This window comes from Centroberyx affinis, unplaced genomic scaffold (assembly GCF_046629955.1).
Source record: "Centroberyx affinis isolate AG114_WGS23_722 - 3 ecotype Tasmania unplaced genomic scaffold, CSIRO-AGI_Caff_v1 ptg004611l_1, whole genome shotgun sequence".
Classification (NCBI taxonomy): Eukaryota; Metazoa; Chordata; class Actinopteri; order Beryciformes; family Berycidae; genus Centroberyx; species Centroberyx affinis.
In genome coordinates this window covers 10,001-29,262 of record NW_027282222.1, presented here as the reverse complement: position 1 = coordinate 29,262, position 19,262 = coordinate 10,001, and the positions used below count along the sequence as shown (strand labels likewise).

Sequence of the window (19,262 nt, the reverse complement as noted above, 5' to 3'; positions counted from 1 at the left end):
TCTCACTTGAAATAAAAACCTGTCCAGCAAGCAGACGATGACAACGTTTCTTTGGATTTTCTGTTGTGTCAGTTCGTTAGTGTTAACTTTCTTGTGCGTGTGTTTCAAGCATACCTGAATCATCATTGGTAATTGCTTGATATAAGTTACAAGAAGCAATTCCCTTCTGTAGGATTCAATCATCCACAATTGAGGGTGCAATGAAAATTACAAAATTGTTTGGAGCTCTTCTTTGAGCGGTGCATATCGGACCTGAGCCAAACTATTTGAATCCTCTCAAATAAGTCAAGCTTATTTGCTCAACCCTGTCTGAGATGCCTTACATTTGGAGTTCAGACTATTTAGACTCTTCAGTTTAAGTCCGTTGTTCCACGCCTGCTGAAACCGTCCCAGAGAAACACAGGCCACTTTATCCCAGCACAGGTCTGAGGTCCACAATGACAGGCTGAGGGTTGAGATGAGTCCCAAAGGAGAAACAGTTTCCTCCCCCGCCAATCAGGAGCACCGCTGGTTCTTCTGGGTCTGTCAGCTCAGAGCAGAAGGAGTGGAGCATCAGAGGCCAAGGCACTGAGGTCTAGAGATGGCAGAACACACAGGTTAACTATTCAGTATCAATTCAAATGCATAATGTGAGGCACAGTTCACATGTTCAGTGAAAGTACACTACGTTAACAAACTACAGTTGTTATGCAATCTGTGTATGTGCCTATGAATGACTGCAGCAGGGGGAGGTCCAGTAAATGTGAACTGACTGTGTCCAGAGTGAACTCCACACTGCTCCAGGTGGTCAGGTCTATCACGGCAACACCTGGTACACCGTCTGAATGCAGCCAAACTCCACCCACCACAACCAGCTTTTCACCAATCACATGGGCAGAATGGGAGTACCTGGAGGAGGGTACAGAATATAAACTCTTATAGCTTTTAGGCTCCAAATTATAATTTTGAAGGTTTCTCAAGGCTAATTTACAATTCATTATCATTACCTTGCTTTGCTTAACTTTTAAGTGGAAGCTACAAGCTAAGCCTTGGATTTTTGTTTTGATGTGTTGAAATTTTTGTTATGCTTTGAGTAGCTTCAGACCTGGGAACAGGCGGGGGCTGGACCTCTAGTCTTTCCCAGCAGAAGCCTCTGTCGGTGGGCCGTAGCACTACTGTGTCGCCTAGTGGCACTCCTCCTGTCCCCAGTCCTCCAAACACCACCACCCCTCCCTGGTATGAACATGCAGAGTGGGAGAGACGGGCCTTGGGTGCTGTGCCCTCTACTGGGATCTGTAAATACACACACAGACACATGTTGATTACAGCTGCGGAGAGATGACTATGACGAAATGTTTTAAATGCCATCAGTGTGACTGTGAAATGACAAACTTATTCATGTCAAGGATACAGATGTGTAGGAGCTCAGCCAACCTCAGTCCAGTGCTGCTGGTCTAGACACAGGAAGTGGCCGTCACCCAGAACCGCCTCCAATTCGTTCCTTCCACCAAACACAAACAGGAAGTCTTTGCCTGTAGGGAAATAAAGAGAAGGCTCAATCATAGCTCCTTAGACGCTTTACATTCACACACAGTAGAGAACTGTGTAAAGTGGAGAGCATTGGACAGATTTATCTATATGGGATGTTCCACTTCTGGATGGCCAAGATTCCACTTAGGAGTGGATGTTTGTTTTCTTCCAGTCAGGGCTATTGTCTATCAACTAGGCAGAGTCAAAACCCTTTACTGTTTAATTTCCAACTTTCAAAAATGAGTTCCTGCTTTAGCCCCAACACCCTCACCGTTATGGCTGAGCATGGTTGCACTGTGCCTCCATCTTGGCTGTGGTGGGTCGCCTGTAAAGGCCATCTGCTTTACACAGAGTTTCACAGTGTCTTGGTTCTCAGAGCAAAGAGAATCAGGTGGAGCATCGGGGTCAAGGCTCACTCTGAGAAGGCTTCTGATTGGGTTGAGCGGAGAGGAGCGACCTCCATATATCACAGCACCTCCTCCAGGGAGGGAAGTTACAGTGTGGTACAGCCGCACACCTGGAGGAAAGAAACAGAATAACTCTATGTTCAGACTGGAAGCGAAAAAATTCTATTGAAAACGTAAGACCAAGAGCTCCGACCAGTGGAAAAAAGGCTAATCAGAAGCAGCAAACTCACTTACCCCAGTCTACTGAAGGTTCCACACAGGCACATCTCCAGCCAGCCTGGCCTCTGAGGAGGACCCTAGTCACCGCCCCCCTGCCTCCTCTGCTGGAGCCTCCAGTGAGCAAGAGCTGCCCTGGGCCCAGAGAGGTGGAAGCCATTCCAAGCCCTTCCATACAAACTTCTTCCGGCATGGGCCTCACACTCAGGGCCATGGGGCTCCAAGATGGGCTCATGGACGGGATTGGAGTTACTGAAGCAAATAATAAAAAAAAGAGGGTCACAAAAACAATCACAAACTTAGTAAGGACATGCATACAGACTTGTGGAGAGCGAGTGTCAAAAAGCCATAAAAAGTGTTTTTACATGAGGAGAAGGTTTGTACTAGCTGTGTGTGTACAGTACAGTGTACACACACAGTAAAGTTTTTTTTACAGAACACTGTACGCCAAAACAACCAGACACAAGAACAGTTTCTTCCTACCGGCCATCACTCTGATGAACACTTAAATCAGTCATACAGGGACAGAAACTATCCCTGTGCAATAAACCTGTAACACCTACCTCATGTATATAATTAATAATTTGTACATTAAATGTTTAGGTTCACCTCTTCATCTTGTTGTCCTTGTTTTTAGCTGTATATTTATTCTGTGTAAGTACACTGAGAGCAACGAAAAACCGGAGTCAAATTCCTTGTAGGTGTACATACTTGGCCAATAAAGCTGATTGTGAGAATGAGATATAGCGATAGCTACCTGGAGGGTGTGTGAGTAAGGCCTGTGTAGTCAGAGAGCCTCGAGATGCAGTGAGGATGAAGTAGTGCGTACATTTCTGGTGCCACTCCTGAGGGTGGACAGATATACAGACTCTGAAGTACCATTCTGTATCACATGACTGTAAACTATTATGTGATTTTATAATGGTCTACTACAGAGAGCAGCCACAAGTCACAACCTCACAAAACAGGAAGATACAGATACAATTCAACGGCTAACCTCGTACTCATCAAAGGGTTCCAGACTCTCCACTCTGCGTCTCTCCTCCTCGGGGACCAGACCCAGGTAGAAGTCATTCATATCCAGACACACACACTGCTCCCAGCCCTGAAGACAAGAATCAGCCCGAAGGTTTACTAGGATACCGTGACTCAGCCTGACTACACATCTGAACTTGCTTAAAAAAGTATATATTTTTCATATTCCCTGATTAATGTAGGCAATGTACATCATGGAAATAAGAAATATGCACATCCCTATTGCATATATGAGATTAAAGTGGTTACGTTACACTTAACTAACAGTTACAAGATGCAATGAGAAGTACACATTGTCCTTCATCTAGAGTCTGCATACTGGCCTTGTCCAGGAACCTGTGTGTCTGTGCAGCAGTGTCTGGGTATTGTCGAAGAGCGTGTAGAGTCGAGTTCAGTTTCAGGAAGTGATCTTGCATGATCCGGCCAAAAGGGTCATGGGGACAGATCTGCTCGTACATTACGAAGAGCGAGTGGGACAGGAGCTTCGCTGCCCAGCCAATGACAGCATCCGACCTGGATAACACACAACATACAATTGCCATCATGCCATACTTACATAATTACTTACATTAGGGCTGCAAGATTATGGCTAAGATGATAATACTGATTATTTTGCTAAATATTGTGACCATGATTATTAGCCTTGATGGTTTGAGGAACAAAATAATTGAACTTCTTTGAACCTTCTATCAACTATTTGCAACTTCAGTGGACATTCTAAGACAAATGTACATGATTAATTATGCAGCCCTAGATAGACAAGTTCCAGATCTTACCATTGTGTTTCCATGTAAGTAAGCACCACTTCAGAGAGAAGAAGGGTAGGGGCATCCCAGTCCAGCCCAGCCCCACCTAGAGCCTCTTCCACCTGGGACTCCTCTCTAACATCCACCCCTAGCAGACGGTACTGCCCACTAGACACATACACTGGGCCTGAGGACACACAGGCAGACATGCACATATAAAATGTAACTGTATGGAAAACGCAGTCCAGACAAGTGTAAAAACAAAGGTTTTGTTGGCTGATATTTCTGTAAAACATCTCAGTGAATCTCAGTGTTTGTGTTGAGTGTGGATGACATGGCTAACCTGTGAGAGAAGGCAACTGGGAGTCCAAGTTTGCCCTCAGTGTAATTTTGGCACCGATCAGCGCCGCCTTGCGTCGGGCGACGTCGGGGAAATCCACCTCGAACACAACAGCTCTGTCAAGAACTCCCTCCTCATGCAGGCGGAAATACAACGAGTCGAAGCCTGCGCCCAAAGACAAAATCTACAAAAAAGAAAGGAAATGATTGAGAAAACAAGGAAGAAAAAAACAAAACAATGGTAAGGGGTATGAAACACAAGCTCCTTCAGTATGCACACCCTCTGATAACTTGCACTACCAATGTAATATAAATACCTACCTGTCTCCTAGGGCAGTTTTCTGTAATTTGCAGAAACCTCCTCACACAGTGGTCCACAGCTCTCCAGCGCACGTAATAGCCCCTAAAGCAAGCACAAACACTCAAGCCCTTCATTTGTACAACATGTTTATATGACACTTTCATGTAAAATGCCACTGTGTAAACACTTGCCACATTATAATTCCTCTCCTCATTGTATTGTAGGTTATGTGTGTGTGTGCAGGGTGAATAAAAAGACTGTAAGGATTGCCGGTGAACCTGCACACCCAGGCCAACCTCTTCCAAAAACATTCCTATGGGAGAAGAAACCGGTCCATTAAGACTAGGACTACTTCTACTACTACAATGTCTTCTTGAGGGTTGTTCACCCTGCTTAACCAGCCCTTCTAGGACTCTATCCCCTTACACCCACATAATCCCAGGTCTCCCCAACATCACCTGTTATGGGACTTGATAGGAATCCAACTGCCGTTACTGTTTAGTCCATCAGTTATTATTACATTAAGTGTTGTTTGCATGATGCATGATCTTTGCATGCTGCAGAATGCTCAGATTTCAATCCTACTGAATGCAACACTCAAATGATATGCTGTTAAAGTGCAATGCTGGACTCTCTCAACCCCCCCTATGGCTGCAGCCTCCTGTATGCCACGCTGCCTGAAGCCAGTAGTCAGTCCAGTAGTGTGTCCTGCACTGACCTGTTGATGAGTGGGGCTCTCCTGGCCACTTTACAGACAAAGTGTTGGAGGAAGGCATCCTGGAAGTAGCCTTGTGCTGCAGCAGACACCTTGCTAACCACACTGCTGTCGTTGGTTCCCTGTACCTGGGTCAAACACAGCAAAGCACAGTACATTATAACTGCAACTGACTGTACTTTCAGTTCTCTTTTACCTTTTACCGTTCGCTTTTACCTTTAGCTTACCAACATGTTTGGTCAAATCTGAGAGTCAACAAGTCAGTGAAGAAATTAACCTTACCGCCGTGTCCTTCCCCTGCTTCTGCTTCTTTCTGTTTGTGGTTGGCATACCGATAGCTGTCACATCACTTCACAGGTAAATTCCAAAACATACTAATATCAGCTATAATATTTCACTGAGCAAAACAATTCAAACAGTCCTACACATGGTAAAGACTTCCGGGTGCCGGCAGGTCATATCTGAGCTCTTGCGCTCCCTGGCGGCTCGGATGCCAAGGTAAATAGCCCTGAGTCAAACCCTGTTGATTCTGCAGTTTCTAAAATCCATTTACGATTATTTTAAAATGATTAGTGTATACTGTAATGTATGAATACAAGGATCTACATCGCGGCAAACAACATGCGGGCCTGGGCCTAGATTCTAATCTTGATTTATTGTATAAAATTAAAAAAAATTTAAAAAAAAAACTTCCGCCACCGGCAGGAAAAATAGATTAATAATGGACTACTGCAAAAGCAATACATTTAATAGACATTTAAGCGCGTGAGCAGTCACACTAGGGCTCATTGAGGAATGCGGTTCTCTATGACAGAGAACTGACAATGCGACACTCACTGCGCCTGCGCCAATTTACAGGAAGTGTTAACATTTCTTTTCCCAGCTGATAGCCAAATTGTCAACAGTCAAGCCTTCGGGACCTCCGCTACTGAAACGACGTTATTGCCCTAGGTAAATATCTCCGTTTTATCGAACTAATAGATACACAATAGTTATATGTAAAAGTATTAATACCATATTGAATGGGGCGTCGAACCATGACTCAATTTTGTCTCATCCGACCTGCCTGGTCGGAGCGGAGTCCATTTAGCACAGCACCAGTAACGTACGATAAGGGTTAGGGCTGGTGATTACATTACTGTGTAGATAACAGTCACTAGGTGGTGGAGTGATATCTGCCCTCTCCAGTCACCTAAAATATGACGTTTACGTGTGAGAAATGTGTCAAATGAAGAATTTGCTGCAGTGATGGACGGTCAGAATTGTTGTCTATGAGGCGAGAGACAGCAATGTTAAATGCAGCATCCTTGTTAAACTCCAGCCTCACATTGCATGTGACACAGCTGGGAATGGGGGACTATTTTCAGACATAGCTCTCATTCAGTCAACATAGAATAGACATTCATGGCCAGTAAACCGAAAGTGAGTGGCACTTGTGCATTGTCTTCCCTTGATTTCTTGTCAAATCTGCCTCTCCTTATAAAATCATAGGTAGACTTTACAGAACCATTGGAGGAGGGCCTTTGTTCCTTTGAGAAAGAGAGAAGAGCGTAGGTAATGTAAGGCTTTTGGCACCAAAACAAACCCCAGGCCCTCACCAAGCCTTTTGCTTCTTCCCTTCACACAGAGAAAACACAGAAACAAGAGAGGTGAAGAAGTCGTTGGTGAGATTTGACTACACTCTGTCTGAGAGGCAGCGTATCCCAGAAGCTCCCATCCCCACCCCAGGGAGGAGGCCCAGCCCCCTTGCCATCTCCTGCTCGGGTCGGTATGAGCTCCAGAGGGAGTGGAGGCCGCTCCAACGGCACACTACCCCAGACCAAGATCTGCCAGTTCAAACTGGTGCTGCTGGGAGACATGGCCGTGGGCAAGTCCAGCCTGGTGCTGCGCTTCGTCAAGGGACAGTTTGACGAGTTTCAAGAGACAACCATCGGAGGTGAGGATGGGGAAATGTGGTGTGAGTGTAGGGGAAGGGGGTCAATCGAAAGAGAGGTACTGGGAGGTGAGGAGGAGAAGGAGGTAGTCATGAAGGAAATTTCAGGGAAAGAGGTGAGTGGAGGAAGTGTTGAAGGAGCCTTTGTAACCTGTCTTAATTTCCTTTTGCGTCCAGCTGCATTCCTGGCCCAGTCAGTGTGTCTAGATGACACCACAGTGAAGTTTGAGATCTGGGACACGGCAGGACAAGAGCGATACCACAGCCTGGCTCCCATGTACTACCGTGGGGCGCAGGCCGCTATTGTGGTCTTCGACATCACCAAGCCGGTATGGTTTAGACAGATTATGTCAACAACATCTGATATTCTATATTTCGCTCAGGATGGTCAAGAGTTTGTCCCCCAATTGATGAATACATTCCCATATTGATGTATATTTCATGCACAGCATCCATGACCAGATAGTATTCACTACACTAGCTCTCTGCCTTGTTTATACTTGTGTGTTGATGTTTTATCTTATCTTGGTCATGTGTTTATGCAGGAGACTTTTGAGAGAGCAAAGGCCTGGGTGAAGGAGCTGCAGAGACAGGCCAGCCCTAACATTGTCATTGCCCTGGCTGGGAACAAGGCTGACCTGGCAGAGAAGAGACTAGTGGAGTATGAGGTAATGCACTCTTCTCCAGCCATTGCAGAGCAATGTTGTTGTTGTTGTTCCAAATTCTCCATTTTCTCCATAGTCCAGTGGTGTTGACACATACCTTGTCTATTAACACAGAAGATTAGTTTGCAACACAGTTTTTACCTCTGCCAACAAAGTTGGAAGGAGGTTATGTTTTCACCGCTGTCTGTCCGTTTGTCTGTTAGCAAGATATCTCAAAAAGTCACAAACAAACTTGGCTGAAATTTGGTCAGATAGCCCTTGGTCCAAAGATCAGTTAATTAGATTGACGATGATCCATATCTGGGATTTCCACCATTGGACAATTTTCATTTTTAAGCCATAACTATTATGCTGTGCTCATGTGCTTGTGGGAAAGTCCAACATCCGGGACTTCCAAGTCGTCTGCCACACAGCATTGCGTTCATGTGCAATTTTGTTGAAAATCAAACCTGGAAGACAAACGATAAACAAACATAATGTTACAGAGGCTGCAGCTTTGCAAGTTGGAGAATTGTTCAGTATTGGCAGTTGGCAGTAGTTGTAAAAGAGATTAATTAACCAAAAGAACCTTGTTAGTCCAAAGCTTGACTTTTCAGCTTTGCTGAGTGCTGAATTTAGGCTTTTTCAATGTGGTTTGTGGTTTTCCAAATCCCTAACAATGATGTATTTGTATTTCTTTCTGTGTTGTGTTGTAAAGGAAGCCCAGACCTACGCTGAAGACACTGGCTTGCTCTTCATGGAGACTTCTGCCAAGACAGCCATGAACGTCAATGAGCTCTTCCTGGCCATTGGTGAGTGTCTGTCTCTTCCCACACTTGTTATTTACATGTAAACAAGTGGCACAAAGATATGATTGGAATTAGCCTTTATATTAGAAGAAAACAACTAGTCTACTAGAGACTATTGTTACTTCTGACAACCTATCAGTATGATTGACATGCCAAAATATTTCCCTCCCTCCTCTCAATGAAGCAAAAAAGATGCCAAAAACAGACACCCAGAACCCTACACACGCAGCGCGACACCGGGGAGTCAACCTCCAGGACCCGGATGCCCACTCTACCCGAGCCTGCTGCGGTGGAAACTAGAGTCCCCCCACCCTGCTCCACCCTCCACAACACCACCACGGCCCTTCAACCATCCTGTGTCCTTCAACCAACCTGCGGGGCTGGTCCAGACTGGGGGGGAGACCCAGCCTGCACTCACCCACCATACCCCTCCAAACCTCCACCCGCCCTCCAGTCCACCCAGACAGATGGCCTGAGAGAGAAATTCAAAGCTAGAAGAGATAAAGAGGAAACAGAGAGTGGGGAGAGGTAGAGGAGAAAGACGGCATCTTTTGCGCGTGTGTCTCCTCACCGCCGACCGAGAGATTCTGCATGAAGGAAATCCCAAGGAGAGATATGACAAAGGCTGAGATGGAGAGGAGGAAAAAGAAGAATGTGGAAGAGAGAGTGACAAACCTGGTATAGTATTTAGCACTAATTGTGAATGGTTTTTTTTTCTTCCCTTGTCGCACACTGCCTCGAGTCATTTCAGTCACAGTACTGTTTGATTGTGTTAAGGAGGCACAACACTGTCTGCAGCACCTAGACTCGAGGTGCAGCACCTCGAGTCTTGGCCGCTCATGAGTGGCCAAGAAAAAAAAACAAAGTCCAAGGCATTTGGAAGATGAATAAAACAAAAGATGCCAACGGGAGAGAGGGGATTCCCAGTCTGGCTGTTTTCTTTCTTTCTTCTTCTTCTTTGTCGAGGCTCGCATCTGTTACCCTGCATCGCCCCTCCTGCCTCCTGAATATGCATCACCCTTTGCTGTGAATAATGCCACATACCCTAATCCCTCTCTTTCCTGCCGAGACTCTCTCTGTGTCACCGGCACTATCCAGACCCATACCAGATAAGACCTATGTTAGAGGGCACAGTTTACCCAACATGAGGCTGTTTGTATTTATTTAATTTATTGTCAGATGTTTTGATTTCTCTAGTGCTGGGACGACGCTGACAGACTGGTTTGGTCTGGTCGCTCCCAGACACTCCCCCCTCCCGCTCACATTTCTTCTCTCCACCAGTCCAGATACAAGTTTCAAAATGTGTACAAACTCGATATGTGAGGCCAACGTTAATTAGTTGACCAATTTAGATTATATTTCTAGATACAAACATTTACCCCCCCTACAAATTTATGAGCAGATCACAGTGCAAGGTTGGCCCCAGTGCTGTGCGCCTGGAGCAGTTTGGGTTTCAGTGCCTTGCTCGAGGGCTCCTGAGGACTGATGGTTGGCACCACAGACTATAGCTCTTGATAGCAACAATACAGGCTAGATATGGAATGTAGCTAGTCCCATGACTCTAATATTGCTACGGTATGAGCTGGACTCTTGTTAGGTGTAGCCAGTTACACGTCTGTAGCAGAGAACACATTGATTAAACCCAAATAAAGGGTCTCTCTAAGGGACTACATTGAAGACAGAACACTTATGTCCCTGTTTTGGACAAATAGAAAAATCTCACTTGTGAAGTAGTAGTTACAGGCGGTGATGGGGCCGCTAACTTGTGATTGGACATGTAATGATATATCCTTGATCCCTTACAGCCACTTTCCTTATAGAATAACTTTTAAGGTTCACTCACTCTGCCCTCTTATGTTTCTAGATGAAGGAAAAACAGAATGTGAGGACGATAGGAAAATCTACTGAGACTTGTTATAGACCTCCATGCCCTGTAGGAGAACATGTGGTAGCACTCGGCCCATCTTGTGTTTAATGTGTTCCTCATCTGTCCAGTGTCTTAAGGCTAAGTTGTTGGAGAAAATGAAAACATTGCTATCTTTAATGCTTTTAATGATTAATATAACTTGATATGATGCTGTTGAAACAGAGTTGTGTGCTTGGTTGCTGTTCAAGGCTTGGCTGAAGAAAATAAGGAAAGGATTGGTGAAAATACAAAAAACAGAAGTGCCTATTCCCAGTTTTTTTCTTTTTTTTTTCTTTCTGTGAATCATGTTTGGGGCTTTCTTAGGGTGTGTGCTTCATAGGCAAAGCGCAAGACAACCATCTCCCTGACATTGGCTTGTACTATTAACCGATAACTTGGCACCCTGTCATTAGGCTATATTGGCTCTTTGTATGGTTGTAAAGAGCTCTTGTCAAATACACTGTATGTTATGTGTTATTGTCTAATTTTAATGAACGTGTATGTTGTTGATTTTACCAGAGCACACCTGTGAACCTGGATTGAAACTTTTAAAGGACTCTAATCAATGTTATACATCTGTTTGATTTAAACAAATGTTGGTGTCCTGGAAAATCCTTGTTCTGCTTTATTTTTCAAATTCACAGCCATGCATATTAGACATTGTATAAGATGTTAAAAAATGTGCTAAATTAGTTATAAGGTCACACAATTGGATTGGCATATGAAGAACAATTTATTTTGACTGATATTCAAAGCTAAAAAAAAATTTTTCCCCAGGACACTAACAATCAGCTCATGTAAAATTGTTTAGAATAATGAATAGCATTCACTCATTAACTCAATGATCACAAGTAAGTTCAGTGTCATGTGCAATTAAGATGACAAAGTTCATTAAGTGGAAATGGACTCAATTTCCCATCAGCACCTCTGTATAGTGTTGTTCAATAAAGCTGTGTATGGCGCCATGAGCGCAGAATGCTGATTGTTTCTCTTTCAGTTGCCTCTCTCAGGAGGAAAAGGTTGCACAAGAAGTTACCATTCACACTTTATTAGTGGACAGCCATGTTTTCTCTTTTGGGGTTCTTTGCCAAGCGGCTGTACAATGGTCTTTGTCACTATGCAGCACAACAGCTCATTAGTTCAGTGGAGAAAAAAAAAGGATATTTTCAGAAATCCAATTTTTTTTAATCATTGCTAATTTTTGAAATTACTATTTATAGCAAAAAAAAAAAGTCAAATCATACAACTTAAAAGTACATTTTAAACACAGGACTCAATAATACCTTACCTAAAACAATTTTGTTTGAATTGATTAAAACTGATTTATAAAAAAAACAATTATGATAACCTGAAGTGACAACACTTTCATGGCAATAATTGCCTCTTTCTGTAAAAACTGAGTCCACCAACAACTAAAGCTCTTTCACCCTGTGCAGTCTGCCTTTAGGCATTTTAATAAAGCCCTGTCTCTCAGTTATATACAGCTCTTGGAGTAGAGCCTTGGTCTACATGTCTGTATTATTGCGTTGTATAAAAGGCAATACATACATAAACTAATCCTTGGTTTTACAAATCCATGTAGACTGATGGAGAATTGTACACTTTAGGGCAAATGACATGGAATAAGTCCACTCTGTTTGCCTCACCTCACCCTGACCCCTAATTCTCACTCTCCTCCTCCTCCTCCTCCTCATCATCATCCGCTGTTGTGTAGATGTCCTGGTTCCTGCGTTTGATCCTGGGGGTTATGCCTGTACTGCCGGCATCCCCCGTCTCACCGCTGGTGCGCTTGGGGATACGGACCACTGGTGCGTCCCCCTCCCCACCTTCCCAGAGTCCTTCCTTCTCTGCTGAAGGCTGCGACCGGGCCAGGGCCGGGGTAGAGTGGAAGGGAGGGGGCAGGTTCAGGGGGAAGGGGAGGCGAATAGGCGAGGCATCAGATTTGGGCTCTGGCAGAACCATACGGCCGGGGGTATGGATCTCGCCTGCGGGACAATCGGAGCGATTGTCTCCCTTCGCCACTCCCTTTGACTCAGAACCGCTCTTAGCCTCTTCCTTACCCTCTCCTCCCTCTTCTTCCTCCCACTCGTCCTCTATCGTAATCTCATCGGGGTTATACGAACTCGACAATCCCGACGTGTCTGTTGGATACTCGCTGGGCTCGTCCACGCTCCCTGTACTGTGCCCATCGTCACCCTCGTCTTCCTCCTCCCCTCCGGCGCTGCCCAGAGCTCTTCCCAGCTCGTCGTCACCCTGCCTGACCTGGGCGTAGATGTCCGTGAGGCCTAAGGTGGCGCAGAGCTCAGTGGTCTGGGGGTTGGTGCTGCAGCTGGGGCTGGCGTGCGGCTGGGGCTTGGCAGGGTCGTAGGCCGGCACAGTCCGGCTGAAGTTGTCTGGAATAGCGAGCTCGCCGCTCATCTCCTCCACCACCTCCATCATAGCAGCTTCTGAAGCGCTGAAGTCCCACCTGATGGAAATATACAGTGCGCTTGAGATGTGACAGCATGAACCAAAACTAAGAGGCCCAGCAGCTGTGTAAGTGAATGAGTGAGTGAAAGAGAAGTATGTTTGAGTTAACTGCAGAGAATATGAGAGTGAATTCACATGAGCAAAATTTCCGGAATTATGCTTGAGCTGTTGAGCCGTACGTTCAGACAGCAAAATTTTTCCACGCCTTACTTGCAAGAATTTGATTACTTAACCTGATGACATGCAAGCACTCTTGACAACAGAAAGCAGCTAGGGCTTTTGTCACAGCCATTACACTTCTTGAAGCTGACTGGCTTTGGTTTGGTTTACTGCATTGAAAAATGTAAAGAATTTTAACTCATGCAAATGCCTCTTTGCTTCAATTTGTGATGCAAAGTCGCCGCCATCTCGCTCCGTTCTCCACCTTCAACTGACTTTGAATGCGTTCGATCCACCTCTAATTTTATTTTGTCTTCTGTCTCATTTGTGCGACAGAACATGCTGCATGTGTACCGTTCGTGCAGGCCATTATTCTGCGGGGGGTTCCAGGGGTGCGGGGTGGTCCTCTGTAGACTGTTGGTGGCCTTCAGAATAGCCAGCCACTCTGGATCATACTCCAGACCCTCAGACGAACCTGGTCTCTCTGGAACATCCACAATCTGGAACACAAGCACATTTCCTTGCTTACACCTGAGTCTAACCAGCTCTGACCCTTTGCATATCCCACTACAAGACTCACTCTCACCTGTAAGAACTCCCTGTAGGGCAGACATTTATCCAGGGACAGGAACTTGGTTGTACGTGGGGCAGCATTACCTTTAGGCTGCGAGGAAAAGAGTATTCAATGAGTTATAGTATAAACACTAGTTTGAGTACTTGAAATTATAAATACACACAAAATATAAAAGCTCTCACCGGATGCTGCTTAAGGGCGGCGAATTTGACGTGGAGATGTGCAGAGAACCAGTAGCTGGGCTGGAGGTGGGCCAGGAGCTCAGCAGCAGCAGGACTTCCCAGTGTGTTCGACTCCACCTCCTGACGCAGAAACTTCTTCTTCCGCAGCAGTTCCCCCGTGCTTCCATAGTGGTAGATTCCACGAGGCCAGTCATGGCTCATGAAGATGTCGATGGGCATCTGGATCTGGATGGAAACGGAAGAAAAAACACATGTATGAGTAAATACACTCTATTTAGATAAATAAGTAGACCGTGTTTTGAGCTGCATTTCTGGAAAATAAGTTGTAGCTATGATATTCACCTGTTTTAGTTTGAAGACCTCAATATTTCGGATGTGGTATACACTTCGCAGAGTCTCAGGGTTGTATGGAGGGAATTCATGGTGACCTGAAAGAGTTGTACCTTTGGATATGTAGTAGTGTATATATTGTATATAACTTTAGACATAATAAAATAGAAACAACAAACTCACCCTTTCTGTAGTCATGTGATTTGAAGATACCAGATAACCCGCCAATCCTAATCCCTTTGTAGCGAATGATGCCAGCATAACCTGAAGACATATGGTCAGATCAAGTCAGTGAGTTAATGAATGAGAGGATGGACAGATCATTCACATCCACTGTGTGCTGACCCCTACCCAGATAGTAGATGTTGGGAGCCACCCAGCCTCCATAAGGCAGCTCCTGCATGTGGTTGGATGCCTCATGGTTCCCTCCAATGAAGATGGTCAGGACTGGAGCCTTCTTCTCTCCAGAGTAGTATCTGCAACAGAGACCGTGATGACAAGTTAAATACTTAAAATGCTCTTTAAATTGCTTTTAAAAACAGGAGAAAAGCAGAGCGCAAACTGACTTGTAGAAGGTCTGCATCGTTCTGTATTTGGCTGGCACTGCCATGCACTTCATGTCTCCCTCATTTCGCACCGCCTGGAAGTCCCCACAGCACAGCAGCAGGTCCACTTTAACCCCTTCCTTGTTCTCCAGATAGCCAATTGTCTCGTAGATCTTGTCCAGCTCACCGTGACAACAGCCTTCTACTGCGATCTTCATGGCGGACAAACGGGTGAGCCGTGGACTCTCACGGGAATTGAAACTCAAGAGGTGCGCAGGACTATCCCGCCACTGAAGGTTGGTTTGTATTCTGTGCTTGTCTAGGGACTGTCAGCCTCCACGCCGATGCAAAGTTAAGGCCAAGTGTGCTGCTACTTTGTAGACGATCTTCGCCTTAATGGAGTTTTAGTAATCATTCTGTACGGACACAAATGAAGGGCAAAACATTAGAGAGTGGGCGGGATGCCACTCTTAAGTTTCCACTGAAATGTGTCAGTGGTGATAGGAGAGCCATAAAAGATATAAATGATGCATTTGTAGGAGCGGAATATGCTTAAATTAAATTACATTACAATTAATGTACTACTGTAAAGTTACACGCTGCATTACAGAGCAGAGAGCATAAACTGTAGCTATAGTCGACAAGATGCCATACATATCGTCTGATAACGCTAGTTTAATCACCCGACACGGGGCTGTTTGAACCAGATTTCTCCAACGCCCATGCTACAACAGAACAGAAGCTGCTAACAAGCCAAGTACTCACATCGATGAATGAATAACTGAGGAGTGTGGTGGTCCAGTCTGTCACGCCGTAAGGTTACAAACTATTTCTCAAAATCATGTTTATGCTGTAGGTTTGCAGAGCCAGAACAGAATGAATTTTCCCACCTTGCGTCGACCAGCGAAGGCGCATGCGCAGTATTTCACAAACTCGAGTAAAACATTTTCGACCGGCGGCAGCATATTCCATCAAACATTTGGCAGGTGCAATTCTCGTATTGATATCTGTTATTTAATATATATACATCTAAACAGTTATTCATAAATATACAAAAAGGTTCTCGTCGAGCGCATAAACATGTTTTGTATTTTAGCTCAAGTTATTTTGTCGAATCAGTCAGAGACAGGTCTCAGCTACGTCACATTTATAAACAAAATTTACTTAACTGACAAATCCACTATCAATCAGAGAGCTCGCTAAGTTGGGTTATTTTTGGTATATTTCAGTTGCTGGTGATTACAGCCGTGCCTAAAACGGAACAGTAGCTACCCGTCTACCTTTTAACACTTCTGAAGTGTTGCGTGATTTAGCTATATTTACTTTTTTAAAGCCACTCACAGCTGCTCTGGGGGGCGGAGTGTGTGGAAAGTGCTGCTCCGATTGGGGCGCTCGATCGGGGGAAGAGAGATGGCGTGCTTGTTGGAGGCCCCTCTCCGCATCAGTGTGCTGTCTGTGAGTCTCACACTCATACTTTGGAATAGAATGTTCAAATTTACAGTGCATTCACTCTGACAGTAAGTCGGTAATGTAAATTGCTGTATCGCATGAAGCTAGCAACTGGCGAAGTCAATGAGGGGTTTTAAGTTGCTTGCTAGCCTACAAGCTAAGGGCTTTGCAACATGTAGCATTGAGGCGGTCCACCTACGTAGCTGTTAGTGAGAACTTTTTGCATCCCGGGCTGTCCCGGGCGGGCGGGGAAGGTCTGAATATGTTTTTGTATGCGTGCGATTAAAGCAAGAATCCACCTCCTCGACGTTCTCGGTGAAACAAACCAAACGCACCACGTAGCTGTCAGTGTCGCCCAGAATGAGTTAGCAGCTAGCCAGATTGCCAGTGCTGTCACAGGCTCGTTTTGAAAGAATCAAACACCCAAAGGGAATGTGTGGTGGAAAATAAGTTGCACTAATGCCCTGGGCCCCATTCATTCGGGTCAACAGTAATGATCTGTCCCTAAACGTTGTAGCCAATTATAATAGCAAACTTAACGTAAGCTAACGTATGCTCCAGATAGCTATATTGTTACAGCGTTATCTTAGCGAAGTTACTAGTGGCTCAACTGTTGATAAGTTTGTGACAGAGTAACGTTAGCTACGTCAGCGGTCTAAAGTCGAGCGGTTTGTGCGATTGTTGTTTAAGCCAAGTGAAAGAGGCTGTTAGATGTATATAAGTGGGCTGTCAAGGCAAGCATACTCAACATTGCAATAGTGGAAACGCCCCCACATCGTTAGCAGCATGAATTACTGTTTTTGGTCAAAAACTGCTTCCCTGCTTGCTAGATAGTATTGATATTACATGTATTTTATAGACGTCAGACCACTGGATGGTGGTTCAATCTCTCAAGTAGAATTGATGGCCGTACCCACTTTCTTTGTAGACCTAGTTAGATCATATGGCATGTATATTTACATTTTATTGAGCAATGTTTGCCTTTTTTTAACCATAAGCTCAGCTGACTGTGTAACAACCAGTGATGCATTCATAGTATATATCTGGTAAGCATTGTAGCGAACACATCATTCATCTACATCAAGGTTTCTTGCTAAACAACTTTCCAAGCCAAGCCTTTGCAGGTATGTGGTAAAACCTTGTCTGGCACCAGAACCAATAGTAGCGACTGGTAGTAAGCTGGATGAGCATTGGTCTTTTCTGTTGGCTCCTCAAGGATCATGTGGAAAGTTCTGGTTAAGGCTACCAATGATATAAACATAAACACACTTATCAGGTGACACACATGCAGCTACTCAGGGTCATGGATATGTAACAGCTTTTAAAGTGTGCTGTCATGGATGCTGCTGTATGTGTCAGTGTGTTTGACCGGGAGTGTATCAGGGTATCTGCAGGTCCAAAATGCCTTAACTGATTGATCTAAAATGAATACTGTTAAATGCTGCCTTTTCTAAAGAGGTCTTTAAAAAAGTTCTTTACTCAGTGTACTATTTTTCCAGCAAGAAATTAACCTGGTTATGCATGCAGACCTATATTCTGACAGATCAATTTTTTTATTCTTTATTTTGTTGTTAAATTGGTTTTAAATTATATTTTAACTACCATTTAAAGATCCTAAAAAGTTCAAGTATTCAATTTAACTTGTTGAAACCTGCAGATATAGTGTATGAGACTCACCGGTGTGTGTGTGTGTGTGTGTGTGTGTGTGTGTGTGTGTGTGTGTGTGTGTGTGTGTGTGTGTGTGTGTGTGTGTGTGTGTGCGCGCGTGATGCAAGCAGTGACCCTAGCCGGAAAGTTAATAAGTGCAGGTGACTTGTGTCATTCATGTTTGTATTGTCTTGTGTCTCATCCCCATGCAGGAGGTCACTGCCACCAGTCGCCATTATGTTGACCGGCTGTTCGACCCCGACCCACAGAAAGTGCTGCAGGGAGTCATGTAAGTTCAGCTGCACATATTGTACCTTGTGTTCATCAATACAGACAGGGAAGGTATGTGGAGTGAATGGCGGAATGAATTATTTTGCAATGAAAGTCACCTGCTGGGTGACTAGTTGGCATATGAAGGAGTACAGTGGGCGTGCATCATGTGCAGGATAGAGCTTGTTTTGGAGAAAACAGGACTGATGGTGGTGTGTCTGAGTGATTGTGTGTCTGTGTGTTTACATGTGCAGGCTTGCATGTGACAGTCTATTTCAAAATACATTTCACTATTCAGTGTGACTCTCTCTCTCTCTGTCTCTCTCTCTCTCTGTCTATTTCATTTTATTTTTAACCCTGACTAGGCTAGCTCTGGTTACGGCTTGAGCCGCTGCACTAGCCTAGCAGCTGCCTGACTTGACTGTCTGCTACAGCTGTACTTTTCCACTAGCCTCATTCACCTGCTATTTGATACCATCTGGGGCACATTCATTGCAGTGGAAATGTTGCATGAAAAAATTATAGTGAATACAACTGAGCAGGCTCACGCTGTGACCTACAAGAAGGTTTGACACATCTGCTTGATGTATACCTGCTTTGTTCAGACCAGAAAGTTTGGCAACACCTTGCACTGCTGAACTCAGGCTTCCTGGTGTCTTAATAATGTATCAGATGATGTAGCCCAGGGTCTCTGCTGTGGCCCACACTGCACCCATAATGCTCTGAACGTTCTGAGAACTATTAGCCAAGACTAAGGCTTGCTTATTATCACGATTAGGAGTTGATATAGAGTGCAAGTAGCCAATAATGTCATCCTATACATGTTTGGTTGTAGTGGCAAACACCAAGAAAAGCATCAAGGCACACCCCTGAAGAAGTTATAGTTACAATATTGGTGTTGCTGTGTTGATTTTTCCAATGAATAAATCTTTATTTTCTGCCCCTCTTGCACACTTTCACAAAATTTTATAATCTTTTGTTGACGTTCAGAAAACACTGTTGTCGTCTGTGGTTGCAAATGGATAGCCAGGAAGAGTCCACTCATCTGTGTGTGTGTGTGCGTGTGTGTGTGTGTAT

At 44.6% G+C, this 19,262-nt stretch overlaps 4 protein-coding genes across 8 annotated transcripts in view; 2 read left to right on the top strand and 2 right to left on the bottom strand.

The window, feature by feature from the left end:
• Positions 1 to 391: 391 nt before the first annotated feature.
• Positions 392 to 5,687, bottom strand: lcmt2 (leucine carboxyl methyltransferase 2). Its single transcript, XM_071544596.1, has 14 exons — positions 5,551 to 5,687; positions 5,272 to 5,396; positions 4,574 to 4,655; positions 4,257 to 4,437; positions 3,944 to 4,100; positions 3,491 to 3,680; positions 3,130 to 3,237; positions 2,890 to 2,977; positions 2,151 to 2,384; positions 1,781 to 2,026; positions 1,414 to 1,511; positions 1,085 to 1,272; positions 753 to 888; positions 392 to 574 (listed from the first exon to the last, which is right to left on the bottom strand). The coding sequence occupies exons 1-14, from the start codon at positions 5,596 to 5,598 to the stop codon at positions 410 to 412; spliced, it is 2,046 nt and encodes a 681-aa protein (XP_071400697.1). The 5' UTR covers positions 5,599 to 5,687; the 3' UTR covers positions 392 to 409.
• A 450-nt stretch (positions 5,688 to 6,137) lies between these two features.
• rab5b (RAB5B, member RAS oncogene family) lies at positions 6,138 to 8,976 on the top strand. Its single transcript, XM_071544599.1, has 6 exons — positions 6,138 to 6,219; positions 6,896 to 7,204; positions 7,379 to 7,530; positions 7,747 to 7,869; positions 8,564 to 8,657; positions 8,839 to 8,976. Exons 2-6 carry the CDS (start codon positions 7,039 to 7,041, stop codon positions 8,952 to 8,954), a joined length of 651 nt encoding a protein of 216 aa, XP_071400700.1. The 5' UTR covers positions 6,138 to 6,219; positions 6,896 to 7,038; the 3' UTR covers positions 8,955 to 8,976.
• A 3,241-nt stretch (positions 8,977 to 12,217) lies between these two features.
• dbr1 (debranching RNA lariats 1) lies at positions 12,218 to 15,721 on the bottom strand. The gene is made up of 9 exons (XM_071544597.1): positions 15,585 to 15,721; positions 14,841 to 15,235; positions 14,626 to 14,750; positions 14,458 to 14,538; positions 14,287 to 14,372; positions 13,945 to 14,169; positions 13,775 to 13,852; positions 13,543 to 13,688; positions 12,218 to 13,027 (listed from the first exon to the last, which is right to left on the bottom strand). Exons 2-9 carry the CDS (start codon positions 15,035 to 15,037, stop codon positions 12,220 to 12,222), a joined length of 1,746 nt encoding a protein of 581 aa, XP_071400698.1. The 5' UTR covers positions 15,038 to 15,235; positions 15,585 to 15,721; the 3' UTR covers positions 12,218 to 12,219.
• A 322-nt stretch (positions 15,722 to 16,043) lies between these two features.
• Positions 16,044 to 19,262, top strand: part of armc8 (armadillo repeat containing 8) — a 13,213-nt gene continuing 9,994 nt past the window's right edge. For 4 of the 5 annotated variants that reach the window (XM_071544593.1, XM_071544595.1, XM_071544592.1 and 1 more), the window contains exons 1-2: positions 16,044 to 16,274; positions 18,128 to 18,204. In XM_071544593.1, coding sequence (XP_071400694.1) covers positions 16,230 to 16,274; positions 18,128 to 18,204 — 122 coding nt within the window. In that variant the 5' untranslated portion in view covers positions 16,044 to 16,229. Of the gene's footprint in view, positions 16,275 to 16,312; positions 16,337 to 18,127; positions 18,205 to 19,262 lie in introns of those variants that run through there. The other variant, XM_071544594.1, reaches the window with a different exon arrangement.

Excerpts from the sequence above, each read along its gene's own strand:
- lcmt2 (XM_071544596.1), bottom strand. The coding sequence starts at position 5,598 with ATGCCAACCACAAACAGAAAGAAGCAGAAGCAGGGGAAGGACACGGCG. Across the intron at positions 2,027-2,150 it reads GGAACCTTCAGTAGACTGGG|GTGTGCGGCTGTACCACACT; the intron begins GTAAGTGAGTTT and ends TCTTTCCTCCAG. Across the intron at positions 1,273-1,413 it reads ACCAGCAGCACTGGACTGAG|ATCCCAGTAGAGGGCACAGC; the intron begins GTTGGCTGAGCT and ends GTGTATTTACAG.
- rab5b (XM_071544599.1), top strand. The coding sequence starts at position 7,039 with ATGAGCTCCAGAGGGAGTGGAGGCCGCTCCAACGGCACACTACCCCAG. Across the intron at positions 7,205-7,378 it reads TCAAGAGACAACCATCGGAG|CTGCATTCCTGGCCCAGTCA; the intron begins GTGAGGATGGGG and ends TTTTGCGTCCAG. Across the intron at positions 7,870-8,563 it reads AGAGACTAGTGGAGTATGAG|GAAGCCCAGACCTACGCTGA; the intron begins GTAATGCACTCT and ends TGTGTTGTAAAG.
- dbr1 (XM_071544597.1), bottom strand. The coding sequence starts at position 15,037 with ATGAAGATCGCAGTAGAAGGCTGTTGTCACGGTGAGCTGGACAAGATC. Across the intron at positions 14,170-14,286 it reads AGGTCTTCAAACTAAAACAG|ATCCAGATGCCCATCGACAT; the intron begins GTGAATATCATA and ends GTTTCCATCCAG. Across the intron at positions 13,689-13,774 it reads CCTACAGGGAGTTCTTACAG|ATTGTGGATGTTCCAGAGAG; the intron begins GTGAGAGTGAGT and ends CTTGTGTTCCAG.